The sequence below is a fragment of the Dysidea avara genome, chromosome 2, assembly GCF_963678975.1.
Source record: "Dysidea avara chromosome 2, odDysAvar1.4, whole genome shotgun sequence".
Lineage (NCBI taxonomy): Eukaryota > Metazoa > Porifera > Demospongiae > Dictyoceratida > Dysideidae > Dysidea > Dysidea avara.
In genome coordinates this window covers 37,399,839-37,418,624 of record NC_089273.1, presented here as the reverse complement: position 1 = coordinate 37,418,624, position 18,786 = coordinate 37,399,839, and the positions used below count along the sequence as shown (strand labels likewise).

Below are 18,786 nucleotides of genomic sequence, written 5' to 3'. Positions count from 1 at the left end.
TGAGAAAGCTGGAGCTGACCCAAATCAAACAAAAATCATAGATTTTTATGAACTTCTGACTAATATTGAAAAGCTCATTAAAACAAATGAAAGACTTTCTGCACTGCTGCAAAGTAGCAATGCTTATGAAAAGGAATCTGCAGCTAAAGGTCACTCATTTTGTTCCACCGTTTTAAAGGAAATTGTTGTCAATGCAGAAAAGAATGTGGGAAAGGCTAACACTCAACGAAGGCATCCAGAGATTTTGAAAAAAATTTGCATGGCGTTATTTATTTATGCTGGTCCCATGGCTTTTGAATATATCCATCAGAATATGCCAGAAGCCTTACCATCATTACGAACAGTTCAAAACCTTGTGCATGGTCATTACAAAACTCTTGATGAAGGACAGTTCAGGTTTGATGAGCTTGCTCAACATCTGAAACAGTACAAAAGTCCAAAGATTGTTTCCATTGGAGAAGATGCCACACGGGTTATAGCACGAATAGACTATGACAATGAAACTGATTGCTGTGTGGGCTTTGTTTTACCCGTTGATAAGAATGGTTTACCTATTACTGATTCCTTTCTAGCTACTTCATTTGATGCAATCGAGAGTATGTTTGCTCAAGCAACAATTGCAAAGTATGCCTATGTTTACATTGCTCAGCCGCTCTTTCACAATGCTCCTCCTTTCTGTCTGTCTTGTGTTGGGTCAGACAACACATTTACAGCTCACGATGTTCTTCTGAGGTGGAACTACATTATTTCAGAGTGTAAGAAAAGAGACATTGTAGTTGTAAGTTGCGGGGCTGATGGAGACCCGAAATTGTTGAAAGCAATGAGAGTGTCTGCCTCACTAGTGGTCGATGATGACGAGCCCTTAAAGCAAGTAGTCCCATCCATGACTAGTCTTAATTTTCCCAAATTATGGTATTCTTGGTTCCACTGTTTGCCTAAAACCACTTGTTTTGTTCAGGACACTGTGCATATTGCAGTCAAGCTTAAGGCTCGTTTACTTAAGCCATCAGTGACTTTGGCAATGGGAAAATACACAGCTACTGGTAGGCATTTGCACTTGTTAAAGGCATCTGTGGGCAAAGATCAGCATGGTCTTAGAGAAAAGGACATTGACCACAAAGATAGACAAAACTATGATGCTGTCCTGCATATAGTTAGTGCTGCTCATTTGCTAGATGAAATCAAAAATGCTAATGCAACCAAGTGTTATGTGGAACTCATTGGGTGTGTGATACATAGCTACCTGGATAAAAGTCTAGATGTTACATCACGTATTGAGAAAGCATGGTATCCTGTATTTTTTCTGAGATATTGGCGTCAATGGATTCTTTTACATAGCTATTTTACATTGAAGGACAACTTCGTGACAAGCAATGCATATATGTGTGTGGAGCTCAATGCACACTCCCTCATTGCTTACCTGGTTACATTGCGTGATCACTTTCCAAATGATGATGCATGCTTTGTTCCATGGCTTTTAGGATCGCAATGTTGCGAGAGGACGTTTCGTGCTGTAAGAAGTATGAGCAGTACTTTTTCTACTATAATTAATTTTGGAATGCTTGGCTTACTCCGTAGACTTCATCGACTTCAAATACAGTTTAGCTTAGAATCTGAAACGGATAGTGGAATTATCTTTCCCAGGGTGCTAAAACATCAAGCAAAAGGTGGTGAAAATTCTTTCAAAAAGTATTCTTTAGCAGATGTTAGCAATGACAAGATAGTTGCTGCGGTAGAAAAAGCCAGAGAAGCTGCCAAAGCATCAATGGAACAACTAGGGATGGCAGACCTGCTTAAAAAGAGATCAAAATGGGATAGTGTGCCAGAAGTAGCTCATGATATTGATGACGATGATGAAGACAGCGACAATGATGGTAATAACCCTGAAGATGCTGATGAAGGAAAACAGGATTCTGATGAGGTAACTTCATCAGTTATTCAGGAAGTATGTTCTGAGGAACCAGTTCAAGTCACTGCTGATATTAATGAAATTGCAGCTAAAGGGCTAGTTGAAGATGAAGTGAAAGACAGACTGGAACTAAAGCAGAAATTACTATCATTCAAAAGAATACCATCCACCACAATTCCTATGTATGCTCCAATTGAAAATACAAAGAAAAAATCAGAGAAATCCACAAAATTTTCTCTGTTTGTTGAAGTTAAGGCAGATAATGGAAACCCAATTTTCATTAAGAAGACGACTGCAGTGTGGTTAATACAGGAAAGTGAAAGGGTTTCTTGTGATCGATTTTATAGGGTACGACGTAACCAACCTTACACATCTAAATCAAAGAACTTTAAAAAACTGAAAGCTATTGCAATTGCAACCAATCAAAGCCCAAAGTTACAAAGCAGCCATTCCTTGCAAGCTTCATCAAATATGCAATCTACACCAAAGACAGTAGCAGCTGAAGTAGATGGTAAAGGACATCAAATGGCTGAGACCATACCATTTAAAGCACTAGATTACACTGAACAAGGTACACCAGAACACCAAACTACTGTTCCTGAGGACTTACCAACTGAAGACAAAGAACTTCAAGCATGTGAAGACAAAGAAGCATGTGAACATAGTACATCATCACCTTTGACTGAGACCATACTAGTAGAATCAGGTGATGAATCTGAAATTCCATCACAGGCTTGGTTGAAAATTGGAGGTATCACGCTATATGAAATTGACAAGCACAGTTTACTAAATAATTCCAGTTGGATGAATGGTTCAGTCATGACCGCAGTACAATTCTTGTTGAAGTGCCAATTTCCTCATATTCATTCTTTGCAAGATACCCTGAAACAAGATTTACAGAAAATGACACCAATGCCCACAGGATTGACATCGTTGCAGATACTTTTGGTAAACCGTAATCATTGGGTAGTAGCATCAGCTAGTGGAAATGCTGATAGTGCTGATGTTATTCTATATGATTCTAAGTACTCTTTGCTCCATGAGCACACGAAATTACTGCTGTCGCAACTTGTGTTTACCAAGAACAAGTATTTTACCGTTGGAATTGCTAATGTTAACAAACAATCTGGAGACAATGATTGTGGACTGTTTGCAGCCGCTTATATTACCAGTATTGCCCATGGACACGATCCGTCATCAATTGTGTACAATCAAGGCTTGATGAGAGAACACTTACTTACTTGCCTTGAGACTAACAGAATGGCCCTATTTCCGACTATCAGGGAGAGAAGAGTGCTTCAATCAAAGATTGTGAAAATAGAAGTGTACTGTTACTGTAGGTCACCAAATGACAAGAAAAAGGAAATGGTGCGATGTGGCCAAATGACGTGTAAAGAATGGTTTCACTTTGAGTGCATAGGCACTGATAACAATATTGTACCTGGACAAAAATGGTTTTGTAAAAACTGTAAATGAAAAGTGAAATCCTTATAGTTAATATGTTATGTTAGTGTGCACACGGCATGATTACTTGTCATGCATGATCTTGATGTCAGTATATAGATGCATATAGTGCATAGTTTTATTCCGAGTCTCAGTCCACCTTAGCCATTTCCATGGCATGTACTAAAAATGGTGAGGTATATTTATATACATGATACATCTGCTACAAGAAATATTACACTTGTACATATATGTATAATACGAGCAGCTACAACTGCAAATTGCAGCCTATATATATATATATATATATATATAAGCTGGACATTCAGTAGTATTTTAGTACAAGGAATCATCACACTGAGCCAGTATGAAGAGCTAGCTAGCTACTGAGTCCATGCTTCTTGATCAGTGTTGTCCAAGTTACGTAGCTACAGTGCCAAACTTATGATATTCACTAGCTGAAATACTTAGTCGCTAGAAAGCCGACCTCTGAGCTTTAGCCGGGCTAAATTTGATTGAATCCTCGAATCTCGGGTGAACCTCACTGAATATAAACTGAATCTAGGGTGAATCTCACTGATTATAAACTGAATCTCGGGTGAATCCCACTGAATCTTGGGTGAATCCCACCGAATCTCAGCGAATCTGCATGAATCCCGGGGAATCTTAGTGAATCTCGGCTGAATCCCTCGGAATCCCTGAATCTCCGGTGAATCCGTAAAGATTCTGAATCTCGTACGCGATTTCGCTGCGTTGCGGACCCCTCGATGAGTCTTGATGTGAACGGTTCAACGCGAGGGGTCACCAACTCACGAAAAAGCGGTACGGATTTCAAAATCTTGAACAAATTTCTCAAGACTTCACGGATTTCACAATATTGAATGAGAGCTGCAAAATCTGATTTTAAATTACAGGTTGGTGTAGAGTGATAAGTTCTGAAATCACCAAAAAATAGTGGGAGAAAGAAACAGAAGTTCAGCAGGCATGTAAGAGCAAAGCCTCACGAAATTGAGAGGAATTGCGAAGCCATATAAACCAGGAGTAAAGCCTATAGGCATAACTATTAAACGAAACCCTACAAAACCAGGAGCAACTCGCAGCTGAAGCCCTATAAACCAGGAAACAAGGCCAATCATTCAGGGGAAATCCCGTGCGAAACCCCACAAAACCAGGAGCATCTCAGTGTATGCTTTATAAGTTGCTTTTGTAGTTGGTGTGTTGCTAAGTTTATGAAGTTTTGCTAAGTTTGTAGTTTGCTAAGTAAATCCGAAGCGGAGCGGAACATCGGATTTCATTCTCACTTTTGTGTTGCATGGATTCCCTTGGTTTTGTTTGGCTTCTTTCCCACAGCTCCTGGTTTTGTTTGGCTTCCACAACTCGCAACGGAGCGGAACATCGGATTTTATTCTTACTTTTAAACAGTTTGCATGGATTCTCTCCTGGTTTGTTGGCTTCTTTCCCACAACTCCTGGTTTTGTTTGGCTTCCACAACTCGCTTAATACAAATCCGAAACGGAGCGGAACATGGGATTTCACTCTAAATTTGATTCTATCCTGGTTTTGTATGGCTTCTTTCCCACAGCTCCTGGTTTTGTTTGGCTTCCACAACTTGCTTAATACAAATCGGAGGCGGAGCGGAACATCGGATTTCATTCTTACGTTTGTGCAGGAGCAGTCTGCATGGATTCTCCTGGTTTTGTATGGCTTCTTTCCCATAGCTCCTGGTTTTGTTTGGCTTCCACAACTCGCTTAATACAAATTCGAAACGGAGCGGAACATCGGATTTTATCGATATACTTTTGAACAGTTTGCATGGATTCTCTCCTGGTTTGTGTGGCTTCTTTCCCACAACTCCTGGTTTTGTTTGGCTTCTTTAATATAAATCCGAAACGGAGCGGAACATCGGATTTCATTCTCTCCTGGTTTTGTGCGGCTTCTTTCCCACAGCTCCTGGTTTTGTGCAGCTTCCACAACTTGATTATACAAATCCGAAGCGGAGTGGAACATCGGATTTCATTCTTACATTTGTGCAGGAGCAGTTGAGTGTAAGCTACGGTACCAGAACGAGTATACTAAGAATCAGAATCACGATAACAACATAAGATTTCGTATTTCAGGCAGGATTTTACTGAAGGTGTACGAGATTTCGAAGCAGTTGGTGACCCCTCGGTTCAACGCGTTGTAAGTCTGGTTCAACGCGTTGACTGGCAGCATAATATGGCACGACGGACAAACGCGTTGCACCTACCGGAGCGTGTAAACTGCAAAGTTATCAATGCGTGTGCACTTCGCCATGATATTCACGTCGTTGTAACGCGTGCTGAACCCGTGCTTCTGTAGTTGACAACGCTTATTACACGCCAAACCTATGGTAGACACGCAACAGTTGCTGCGTTTCGGTAGCACGCGTTTGTCAAGTTGTAGCTGAGCGGTACTGTAGTTAGTTGTCACTGAGCTGTTGAGCAGTCTGGGAAAGAAATTTTTTGGAAGGGTAGTTAGCTATTGCTGCATGCCAGCTGCAGAGCAAAAACATTGTTTCAGTGTGTAACCAACGGCAGCTTTGATCAAATTAATTAACACATTTTCTTCTGATACAGATCAAGGAAAATTGGCCAGTCAAAAACAATAGCTAGCTATGGCCTTTTTAATAATACTTGCAATTGTATACGTAGCTATACCATGCTAGACTATAAAAAAAGGCTGTTGCTATTGTTCCGGCAGTCACTTGAATAAAAATAAAACTTAGACAAAAAAGGTCCTCAAAAAAAAAAAAAAAAAGAAAAAAAAAAAAAAAAAGCTTTGAGCGGGAATCGAACCCGGGACCTCCAGTGCTTGAGCCCAGAGTCCTACCCATTGTGCTACGTGGCTTCCAGCTACCCAACTCACTTAGTTTCTACCTTATATGTCTCCGAGTGGAGTAACTTCAATATAATATATATTGAAAGTGAAGAAGAAACTAAAGCTGAACCCGACCCTAACCCTAATACTAGAACTACTTTTCGCATCCCCTAAAGTCGAATGCTCGGGGTAACCTACTAGACGCGTTCCCTAAAGTTGAATGCTCAGGGCAACCTACTAGACGCGTTCCCTAAAGTCGAATACTCGGGCAACCTACTAGACGTGTGCCCTAAAGTCGAATACTCGGGGCATAGCATACAACTAGTGTGCTTGATAGTGAGAAATCTAGTGGAATGCCGGAACAATAGCACTGACAAAATATTTCCGGCTGCCGGAACAATAGCAACTTCGTAAAAAAACTGCTGTAATATTACACAGTAAGCGATATAGCGACTGTAACATTTTCATGTGATATTGGTTTGTATGATAATTGTACACAGAGGACTGGAAATCTGACCATGCGGCATTGCATACCGGTTACAAAGTGGAACAAAAGAGCTTTTTGGTAGAGCTCAAGAAGGTTCACAGTGTGTGTGTGTGTGTGTGTGTGTGTGTGTGTGTGTGTGTGTGTGTGTGTGTGTGTGTATGCATGTGTGTGTGTGTGTGACACCAGATGGAAAGGACATGTGTGCAAGTCTTTTAAATGCTTGACTTGTTAAATATTACCTAGGTGTGATTCATGCGCAATACCACAGTGTACATATAGCAGTCCTGTTTCCACATGGAACTTATAGATCAGGGTGTTATAATCACTCAAAAAATTCAAACCACACAATGGTTACAAAAAACACACAGGTACGTCCCTACTTTCAAAACAGCATGAAACTACAGCAATTCTTACAAAACTGAAACTAAGTTGTATTACATCAAGGTGCATGTGGTTTGATGTAATTACAATTGATAATGTGCGTGCATTATTACAAGTCATTAGCTACATCTCCTCCTTTAATTAATGGCGCAATTATAATTAAATAGTAAATCATTCTGATACCTTTTATAGGTTTGGTATACAACTACATCTTGGGTTACGATGTGGCAAAAGGGAGGGAACAGTCTCTGTTATTGGGTTTTCCCTAGATGATACAAATGGCTCAGTGACAGTGGTTTCTTGATGTCGTCTTAAATGGTCTTGATGTCTCCTCCATATCATGTCCCCATCTAACAAGAAACTTTAAATGACAATGCATGGGCCACTCATGATTGGATGTAATTACAATTAATAATAATGTATGTGCATTATTATACAAGTCACTATACTCTGGGTTTCTGATAAAACATGCAGTGATCACCACAGGAGCATGGACAAATTGCAGTATTATCAATGCCAGCCAGTTTACCCTGTACAATCAGCCAAGATGTTTTTAATGGACTCACAATGAACTATACATACTCAGCAGTCAGTGCTAGTTATATCCAAAAATTTAATGCTACATGATGGTGACAGACCTCACTGGCTAACTGTCAGTAACCTGACCAGGAATTACATATGTTTATGTTATATAGCATGTAGCTAGCTCTCCTGTTTGAGCTTAAATGGCATGTTTGCAACAGACAGAGAGTCCGGTCCATCTATATTCTAAATTTTGTAGATGTGCATGCATACGTGAGAATCTTGATGACTGTGACATATAAATTCGCCTTGTATAAATTACTAGCATTACTTATTCCATTGCTTTGTACCTTGGTTGACAACCTGGATCTTTATGACCAGCCGTGGGAATTTATTGAAATGTCTTCAAAATCAGCACTATAGTTTTCAATGTTTCCTAGTAAAGGAAACTTCTATGAATTTAAAGTCTGACAGCAAAATAGTGTAATTCTATATTCCAAGGCAACCAGATATCAGTGATCTGATGAAAAGTGGCACCCTCAGTGGTAGCTACTATGACAACAAAGATGCTTGGAACAGATATATGTTCCTTGGTCAGTAGCTATTGCTTACAAATTCAGGCTGTGCCTCAAATCATTATCTATACACATGCTTGATTATTTGGTTGTGTGAAAAGCTTTCAAGCTGCTATCTACAGACTGATATATTGTTGAGTAGTCACTATTTTCAATCATTTGATTTGTTCTATCACCTCAAAAGGGCTAGCATGCTCGACACTATATTAGCTAAATGGCCAGGTAGCTATAGTCCGGTAGATTTAAGGCTGGACCCAGAAAAAATTCAAAGAAAGCTGATTTTGGTATCATTAGAAAGCAATTTTTATCATATCCAAAATCCACCTCAGGGAAAAATTTTTATGGCCAATTTAGTAATGAGGCATATGTGATGGGATTCGGGAGAGTGGATCTTCCACAAATATCCAATTTACCAACTTTAACAACTCATAACTTCAGATTGGAAAATGGTATTGACTTGAAATTTGATCAGTAGTGAGCACCAGCGTCACGTATTAGTTAGAGAAAAATCCAGGTTGATATATATTCACCTTGTACACTAAGTTGTGGTTTCTTTATTAAATGCATTTGGTAGACCTATTTTTTTCCAAATCTGGTCATTTGTGACTAACAAAAATGCATATTATCCTTAAAATATTTTCTCATAAGAAATTCATTGCAATCAATATGAAATAAGAATAAGACTGGTTATAGAAATAAAAAGGTGCCTATCATGTAAGTTCTTAACAAATATATTTGTCACAATTATCGTAAACAGTTTCCTCAGCGTTTCTGCAACTCTCTCCCCTGTAACTGCCACATGCTGCAACATACTTTAATCCATGATTACAATGAGAGCATAATGCTGCTACCATTGCAGTAGAAAGCATTAGAAAGCAGTAGCAGAAAGCTTGCATCTATATTGTACAAATTGTATATCTGCAGGTATATCAACCTCTCTTATTTCACTACTTTTAAAACCTATTCCCTTCTTCCTTTTTTTGATACTTAATTCAACTCAAAAAACTACTGCTTGTATATATGTAATTGCTGCAGAGTTGGAACTTACTCCCACCAGGTGTACAGTAAGTTTAGCCCCACGTTTAATTGCAAATACAAGCATGAAGTTGTTTAAAAATAAGTAATGACAGCAATATTGCTTACGTCTATGTGTACTAAAGAGTCATAGTTCCCATCCGTCTACGTGCTTGATCACGTCAAATGATGACTTTAGTCCACCTTCTTGGCCCTAGTGAAACATTGCTACAAATGTACTTCTCATGCTATATACATTCAAAAACAAATAACTTTGTAGTCACTTAAATAATTGTCACATTATAAACTCGCTGGCTTGAACGGATTAACACATAATGTATGGTAATCTATATAGACAATAACTAAGCCAGTTATATGATGTACTTTTCTTTGGCAAAGAAGTCAAACTGATGTCACCAGACAACATCGGGGATGAGAGTATTGAGTGCATGCCCATACTCACATAGATTGGGCTGAAGCAGAGATATTTACAATCAAGACCACTACTGTATGTTAGCCACTTTATCTCTAGGAATACATTCGTAAAGCTCATGGGTGTGATCTTCTTTGCAATTGCTCTGTACACTGATTGTCCTATCTAGCTAGCAACTGTATAAACTTGAGTTTATTATTAGTGTTGACATTTTATGGCCACTTCAATTAGTGATAGAGTCAGATAGACAATAACATACACTAGATACAACTGTAATACAATTACTTAGGTAATGGTAGTGTTTCATCATATACAATCTGTAATGTACAGTTTCTAAGTGGGGACCTTTTAAAGTATATGTTGCTATAGTATAAAATGCATTACTGCTGCAATTGGTTAGGCTTCCCATCCATATTTGTAAAACCAAAACCCATATCACACAATGTGATTAAGTGTAATGTCTTCGGTGCTGATTTAGATGGTCTGGGTTCGATAAGTACATAGAAAGAAGTTGGTTTGCTTTTTGCAAATTTTTCTATCATGAGTATACCCATACTGTACTTAGGACTTGCTTTAAATGGCCATTATTCTAATTACTGAAGTAAACCACTATTTTTGTGACTTACTTAACGTGGTCACTTTAATAAGGTCGTCCTATCAAGGTCATGAAGCACACCTTAGATGTGCTTGCATCCTACTTGACGTGGTCACTATAATTATTAAAGAGGTCATGAAGTACACCTTAGCTATGTTTGAGACCTACTTGATGTGACCATTTTAATGAAGTAATTTTATAGAAGGGTTTAACTAGAAGGCATTGCACTATATAGCAATCAGCTGCAGGATTTATATATTTACATGCATGTTAGAGAAAAAGACCATTGGGGAAAACCACTACAGGCAAACTTTTTCGAAGTATTTTTGGACACTGCATTACTGCATCAGATAATCACTATATACCCGAACTAGAAACCTTGTAGTTGCACTTTATCAATGACTTTGCTGAAAGGAACAAGCAGGGTGGCTTTTTGATATGGGTGGCTTTTTGATATGGGTGGTTTATGAGCATGAAATGTAAAGGACCTGCCAATTAGCACCTGAAGATAAATGATTATTCCGTGGTGATCAAAAGGTTCCAGGCTTGATGGCAAATCAGTGTTGTTGCTTTTTACTTAAGCAAGAAATTTACTCAAATTGCTCCAGTCTACCTAGCTGTCTGCATTCCTGGTAATATTCCTACCTCATACAATATCAGACTAGTGCACACACCTATTAGTTTGTTTTACTTTTCCATTGCCTTCCACATTAAAGAGTTGGTTTTACGCACTATACTAAGCATGTATACACAAAGCAAAGCAAAGTCCAGCAATTCAACAGTGGGATTCTGTGTACCACTCGACTTGCATAGGCTTTTGTCTAGTTTTCAAGGAGGTTTTTATGAGAGGAAGGGGGGATGGTGTCAAAATTATGTGCCTTTCATGTGTATAAATAGTATCTATGGGGTCTGGGGGCATGCAACCCAAGATTGTTTTTTGCATTTTGGACTCCCAGATCACTTACATTCTTAGGTTAAAATTACTTATAATACGCACACACACGCACGCACGCGCACACACATACATCATGCATTTTTTCAATATGACAGCTGTTGTCCAGACTTCCATTTAAACTTCGCTAAAAGTGTAAGGGGGGCAATAGTTTATCAAGTTCGCTCGCCTCCCCCTCTTAAATGAAACTATGAGTAACATTATTATTATTATTATTTATTTACTGTACAGAAACCTCCATATGGAGTATATAGTTCAACAGATTAAATTAAGAATGAATTGTAGTGATTGTACTTAGCTATAATTAATACATTGTTTAAATGTGCTTAAGGTAGGTGATTCCACAGTACTGCTAGATAGGTTATTCCATAATTTAATTGTAGAGGGGTAATAAGAGTAAAGGTAAGAATCAATTCTGGAGTGTGGCTGCAAAAATCATTGATCGTGACCTCATGTTTGGCTTGCTGTTGGGATTAAATAGGTTCCATTATCGATGTGAACTTATCTATGCACCATTTTATACATCATAACTAGCTTCAAATTGTTCCGTCGCGGTTCAAGAGTTGGTAAATTCAGGTGATCTAGTATCTCAGTTACACTAGCCCAGGGTGAATAATTGTTTGTAATAAACCTTGCAGCTCTTCGTTGGACCATTTCTAACTTGTAGATGCTACTGTTAGTGTATGGAGACCAGACAGTTGATGCATACTCTAAGATAGGACGTACCATTGCTAGATAACACAGCTTCTTAGTTTGTTGAGTGCAAGAGCTAATATTACGTCGCAAAAAGGCATTGGCTGAGTTTGCTTTACAGGTAACATGTTGGATATGGTTTGTCCATTTCAGGTGTTCATCTATTGTTACTCCCAGGTAAGTGGCACTGGTAGATCTACAAATTTGATATTGTTTCAGAAAATATGTTGAGTTAGTTGTTAATATCCTGTTAGTGATCTTGAGGTGTACACATTTGCTAAGGTTGAAAAACATTTTCCAGTCTTCACTCCACCTCACTATGGCATCAAGGTCTCTCTGCAATACTAAAGTATCTTCATTTGAATAAATCGGTCTAAAAATAAGTATATCATCAGCGTAGAGTCGTATCTGAGAGTTCACTAGAGCTGGTAGGTCGTTAATAAAACAAGTAAATAGTAAAGGGCCAAGTACTGTACCTTGCGGTATGCCAGAGATAACTTCACACTGATCACTAGTTACACCATTCAGAACTACTTGCTGTTGTCTTTGTCCAAGAAAATCTTTTATCCAATTGACAAGTTGTGGACAAATTCTGTAATGCTCAAGTTTTTGAAGAAGTCTTACATGTGGAACTTTATCGAAAGCTTTGCTAAAGTCAAGAAATAAAGCATCCACTTCTCCACCGTCATTAAGTATTGTTGCAAATTCATGAATTGTGTAGATCAGTTGTGTTTCACAGGACTTATTTTTCCGAAAACCATGCTGTTCTTCTCGAATAAGTTGATGATTTTCCAAATGAGAGCTGATGGAAGAATAGATGATGTGCTCTAGAACTTTACAACAGATTGATGTTAAGGATATTGGGCAGTAGTTAGATGGTAATTTACGATCTCCCTTTTTAAAAACAGGCACAACAGTAGCATGTTTCCATTCAGATGGAAGGTGACCTTGATGCAAAGAGGCCCTAAAGATCAGCACAAGAAATGGCGTAATGTAGTTTGCAAAGGTTTTTAAAAATCGGGATGGAATTTGGTCTGGACCTGGAGCTTTGTTGACCTCCAGGTTTCTAATAAGTTTTTAACACCTTCTGGATTAATACAGATAGGTTCCATTAGTGGGACAGGTAAATTTTCAATATGTGGTACAGAACTTAAATCTTCTTTAACAAAGACAGATGAGAAATAGTCATTCAATAAGCTTGCTCTGGTTGCTGTATCAGAGATCAGAGTGTCTCCTTGTAGTAATGGTGGTATGCCACAGTAGTCCTTCTTTTGACTCTTAATGTAACTCCATAACCTCTTAGTTGTAGAATATGTTCCAGGGGTGACTAAGTGTTGAATATAGGAGTTGTGGGATTGCCGACATGCCCTTTGAACTTCTTTCTTAATCTGTCGATATTTTTGCCAGGCATCACTAGACTTGGAATGTCGGGCCAAATTATATAGTCTTTGCTTCCTGTGAGATAGACGTTTAATGGTGGGATTCATCCAAGGGGGACAATGGCCAGGTTTATAAGTTCTGGATGGAATCATATCTAGACACTTTTGACACATTTCCTTGAACACTTTCCATAAGACATCAACTTGTGTATCCATATCATGTTCCTCTAAAAACTGTTCACTAGATCTTGTAATGTATTCACTGATGATATCATTGTTTGCCCTGTTCCAGAGTTTATAAGATCGCACTGAGGGATTGCCTTGTTGTTTGACTTCTACAGTAGACTTCACATACACGATATCATGATCACTAATCCCTGACAATGGTTTACAACAAAGTACTAATGATGGTCGATTTGTTAGGAAAATATCAAGAGTATTTGCATATCTAGTTGGAAAGTTGACAGTTTGTGTTAGGCCACAATCCTCAATGAAGTTGAGAAAAGTTTCACACAGATGTACAGGATAATTGTTACCACTAACTGAGTAGGAGTCCCAATCTATATTTGGGAAATTTGCATCACCTGCAATCCACACAACGGAATTAGGATTGTGATCCATTATATCACGTAGGACAGTGCAAAGATTTTCTAAATATGGTATATCTACATTTGGTGGGCGATACACAGAGCAAATAATAAGTGGAGGGTCTGTGGCTAACTGAATTTTACATACTATCAATTCACATAGAGATGTGCTATGGTATTCAAGTGCAGTAGACAACAATGAATTGTGACAAGCAATGAATACACCCCCGTAACCATTGAATCTGTCTTTACGGTATACCTGATATTGTTGGGGGAAAATTTCACTTGAAACTATAGAGGGAGACAGCCATGATTCACAACCAATGATGATTTTTGGTGAGTGACAGTTTATAAAGTTCTGAAAATCAAGTCATTTTGCAAGGACACTTTGACAGTTGACAACGGCTACATCTAATATATCAGAATGATTCAAAATTTCAAGATTAATGGTAAAATTATCAGTGCAGGGGGCCCGGCTAGGGGCTCCTCTGCACTATTTTCCAGTTTTTTATTTTAAATTTGTTCCCATCCTTGTTTAGTTCTTTAAGTTCAGCACGTAACTTCTTATTAACTTCCTGCTCCCTAGGTGTGAGATAAGGGGTGATAAAAACCTTTTGAACTATGCTAGGAAGGTTAACATTGCAAAGTTTGGTACAATTTCGCATAATTGATGCCTTGTCTGACTCAGATGCAACCGAAACCTTCAAGAGTCTTGGCCTATCGCTTTTCTTGCCCAACCGGATTGCTTTAGTTATTGTGGCAGGGACTGTCAGATGTTTATGAAAGATGGATGACACAGAATCAATGTCATGCTTACGTCTAAGTTCAGGATCCTCAGATGTTGATTCAATAACATTATGTACTATAACATTCAAACGTCTCTTAGATTTTTCTTTTTCTTCATTAATGTAGGAAGACACCATTTCAGATATTTGCTCTTTAGACTGAAAAACCGGCTGTGTTTGAAGAGTGGGTTGTGTTTGGTCACTAGAATTTGCTTCTGTTGAATCCACATGTTGTAATTTCTTCAGATTGTCCTCTATCTCCGTTAGTCTTTTCTCCATTTCATCCTGCTGATCTTGTATGTCTGTGAAGACCTTCAGGGCTAGTGTGACCTTTGGTTTACACACAGTACAAAAAAACATGACATTTGATTCAGTGGGCTGACGATCCCATATATCTGCTAGCGCTTCTAATTCTGATGTAGATAGCCCAGCACACTCTCTGTGTTGCCATTTCCCACACCAATCACATTCAACACAATCAGTACTTGACTCCTTACTACAAGTAACACACAAACTAGCTGACTTCTTCCCTTCCTTGGACAGTACATGCAGGAAGACTGTCCAGAGAGAGGTCATGGCCACAGCAACCTACAAAGACAGGGGTGTTTGCTTCCCCAGTAAACCACAGGTACCCATTAATTCTATAGCTGCTTCCCCCAGTTGATACCAGGTCCCCATTATATGGCTGGGTACACTGGAGCAATGCGAGTAAAGTTTCTTGCTAAAGGAAACAATAACACCAACTGGGCAATGAACCTGGAACCTTTTAATTATCAGGCTGATGTTCTTTAGCCATTTTGCTATGCTGCCTCACACAAGCAAACACAGATTCCCACAATTTACCTATTCAAGTTAGGCATCTGGTTATGCTGACAGACAGACAGACAGACACATACATCATACATATATACACCTATACCATGCACAAACACACAGACACAGACATACAAATGGATACCACACCAGGTGCCTCGGTGCTTCTCAAACATTTTCACCTTTCAGATCTTCATAGCATCTAGACATCCACCTCTGCATCAACCTCACTTCTCTGAATACTTGTCTGTAATTAAGTGTTGCACTTGTAATAAAGTATAAATATACATGATTAATTGACTACATACGTTAGGATATATCCACCAACAGCAGAGAAAAGATGAAAGTGGTAAGGCTTAGTCACGTGAACGTGTAGGATATGCACTAAGCTAGTCTCACAGGGGTCATGAGCTTTTTTCATCATGGAAAGAGAATATTTTGTTTTCTAATATATTATGCTTGGGGCTAACTATCGAATAATGTCCAATGTTAGATTGAATGATTTATAATTTCAACTCTCAGCACTCAGTGAAATACAAATAACTACACAAATAGAAGGTTTGATTAGGGATGAAAAAGTAGTGAAGCAAGGGAATACCTAAAACATAGAGCTTGTCTATACCTGTAGATATACTAGCGGATATTGAATCTCTATACCGCCATACTTCAGTCAACTCAATTAGGTATTAAATGCCCAATAGTACACTATTTATAAACTATTCCAACTTTAAATATTCTTACTAAAATGAATCCTCACTAATAGGGCCACCTCTTGGAATGGCCTCAACGATGAGGTGGCCGTATTAATGAGGTTACGAAGTACATCTTAGCTGTGTTTAACCTACTAAAGGTGAACGAGGTGGCTACTAAGTAAGATTTCGCTGTGCTTGTTCATTTACTTTTTTTTAACATCATTATGGCTGGTGAACCTGCACATGCTGCCATGAAAGGTGCCCAACATACTACAACATCCAGATGCAAGCCGAAACAAATATTACAAGAAGTGAAGTGCCATTTAGCTGCATTTTCAGCTATGTATCTTCAGCACATTACACAGCTTTACAGACAAAAAAACAGTACAAGAAACATTAATCCAGTCACTACAGAAAACACTAACAATTTTTGTAATAAACCCAATAGTCAGCAGAGAAGAAACCATATGTGCTCCTGTGATCAACACCTGGCAGTCTGGCACTGTCAGTAGAATTAATGGGATACAGAGGAATGTAGTAACCAGCCTGGCTGAAGTTATGAAAAAATCAAGCTTGTAGCCTTAGTGGTTATCTTGTTTTGAAGGCATCAGATTGGAAGAGGTTTTACTACAGTATACACTTTTGGACTTGGTTATACCTCATTTTGCCAAGATGCAATGAAGTCATTGTGAAGCTAGTGAAACTTTTGGTCAGAATAGCCTAATTCTTCATGATCTCTAATATTACTATGTATCTATACAGAGCTCAAAGCAGAAAGTTCGTGGACAAATACTTTGCAAAGTATTAGGTCATTTTGAAGTGGGTGGCCATTCATGAGATATTGTTGTAATATGATACAAAAGGATGGGCCAGAGGTTGCCACAACACATGTTTGTAGCATTTATTTATTGCCAGCTGCTTGTTACATGCTCTTATGTAGCAAAACACAGACCCAACAGACCTTTGTACATTATCATGTGGTCTGAAAGTGGTCAGAAATTGGCCACTTGCCAACTATTACTTTTAACTCTGTCTACACAACATACACACAAACAATTACCAATTACAACCATATAACATAACCAACAATAACCATCAATTAAGTAAAAATGTTCTGGCAACATTCTTATACATATACAACTAAATCCCAATTACATTTAATATGCAACTTTTATACTTTTATGAGACGGATACAACAGCACTAGCCATAACGAAACTTGTACTTATAAACACTACATGTTATTTTCTAATGTGAATATAATATCGTGATATTATCATACAGTGTACGTCCATGATTATTGTGATGCACTTTTATTGACATCGCCCAGCCCTATGTAATATAGTGCCACGCCATCTTGTTACACCAGTAATAATTGGTACAGTTGAACCCAGTAACTAGCTAGTGCTCTTCATCACCTACACATGATACTGGTAAGTTAGCTGCAGTGCCAAGGCAGGTATTGGTGTCTTACTTTCCTACAAAATGGGATGCATTGCCGTGACATAACACTAACAAGCAGCATGCATTTACTGTTTCTAGCTGGCTCCATTTCATTTCTACACCAGGATGAAGTGATCCATTGAATCTCGCATGAGGTAAATTAGTTTTTGCTGTGTGTGAGGATACTTGTCTGGTAGCTACGACAAAACATACTATAGTTCACAATTTTAATTCCAACACAATTCTCTTACTCGAAGTGATGCAATACTTGTTGATGCCACAACAGTAATCAATCTGTATCACCAGTCTACCACAGTGAAATGTCTGGCTCTTCAGAAGGCAGGTAAATTTATGAGCAAGGTATTACCTGTGCAGTCTTTCATAAACTCTTCACTGACTTGGCAAAACAATGATGAGAGGCACATGCATACAATGTCTTTTTCACTGCTAGCTGACTATTTTCCTTAAAACAGTTTGACACCAATACAAGCATCTTCAAGGCAAAGATGCTGAGTAGGAGGTGTTAGAATGTCGCAACATAGAACCTCCAAAGATGCTGGTATGTGGTGTCTATAATATATCAGAACATAAGCAACATATCATATCTTAAAATTAATGGATACAAATCCAATTGGTGGTTTTAAATAAACATACTAGAACAGTAATATGTATGTACATGTTTGTAAAGCCTGGCAGCTAGCTAATCGTTTCTTACACTGACCCATTGTACAATTAAATAAGTAGTCAAAACTGCCAACAAATCCTCGCTCTTTTAAGCCTGGTAGTGTCTACATATTAGTCTGACAAAACATCCTACATAAACCCCAATGACAGGAAAGTGACTGCATGGACTGTCTGCCATGTACTGACAAAACTGGCAGTAGGGAAAGGTGGTTTTGTTACACAAACATTGCTTTTATATCGTAGATTATATATTCTATGCCAAAACTTACGAGTTTTGGTAGTCTTCAGCAGCTGTTCGTCCGAAGAATTGTCCCTTACTGAACGACGCAAGTTTCATACCATTCTACAAACTTACAAAGTATTGCACAAGTTGGCTCCAGATTATCTCCATGGCATATTTGAATATGCTGTTAATGTTACGGGACGTATCAGCAGAAATGCTCATCGCTTGTTTGTTCCACAGCTACGGACTAATTATGGGAAAAGAAGCCTATATTACAGAGGTACTATATTGTGGAACGCTCTGCCAGCTGCTTTGTATCACGTATCAACTTTATTTCAAT

At 38.5% G+C, this 18,786-nt stretch overlaps 1 protein-coding gene and 1 long non-coding RNA gene across 2 annotated transcripts; one reads left to right on the top strand and one right to left on the bottom strand.

Annotated features, from left to right (window-relative positions):
* The first annotated feature begins 128 nt into the window (after nt 1–128).
* LOC136244806 (uncharacterized) lies at nt 129–3,584 on the top strand. The gene has a single exon (XM_066036359.1). The coding sequence runs from the start codon at nt 260–262 to the stop codon at nt 3,383–3,385; it is 3,126 nt and encodes a 1,041-aa protein (XP_065892431.1). The 5' UTR covers nt 129–259; the 3' UTR covers nt 3,386–3,584.
* A 5,710-nt stretch (nt 3,585–9,294) lies between these two features.
* Nucleotides 9,295–18,538, bottom strand: LOC136247244 (uncharacterized). Its single transcript, XR_010697227.1, has 3 exons — nt 18,493–18,538; nt 15,589–15,653; nt 9,295–9,383 (listed from the first exon to the last, which is right to left on the bottom strand). It is a non-coding gene; the product is annotated as an uncharacterized lncRNA (long non-coding RNA).
* Between the last annotated feature and the right edge of the window lie 248 nt (nt 18,539–18,786).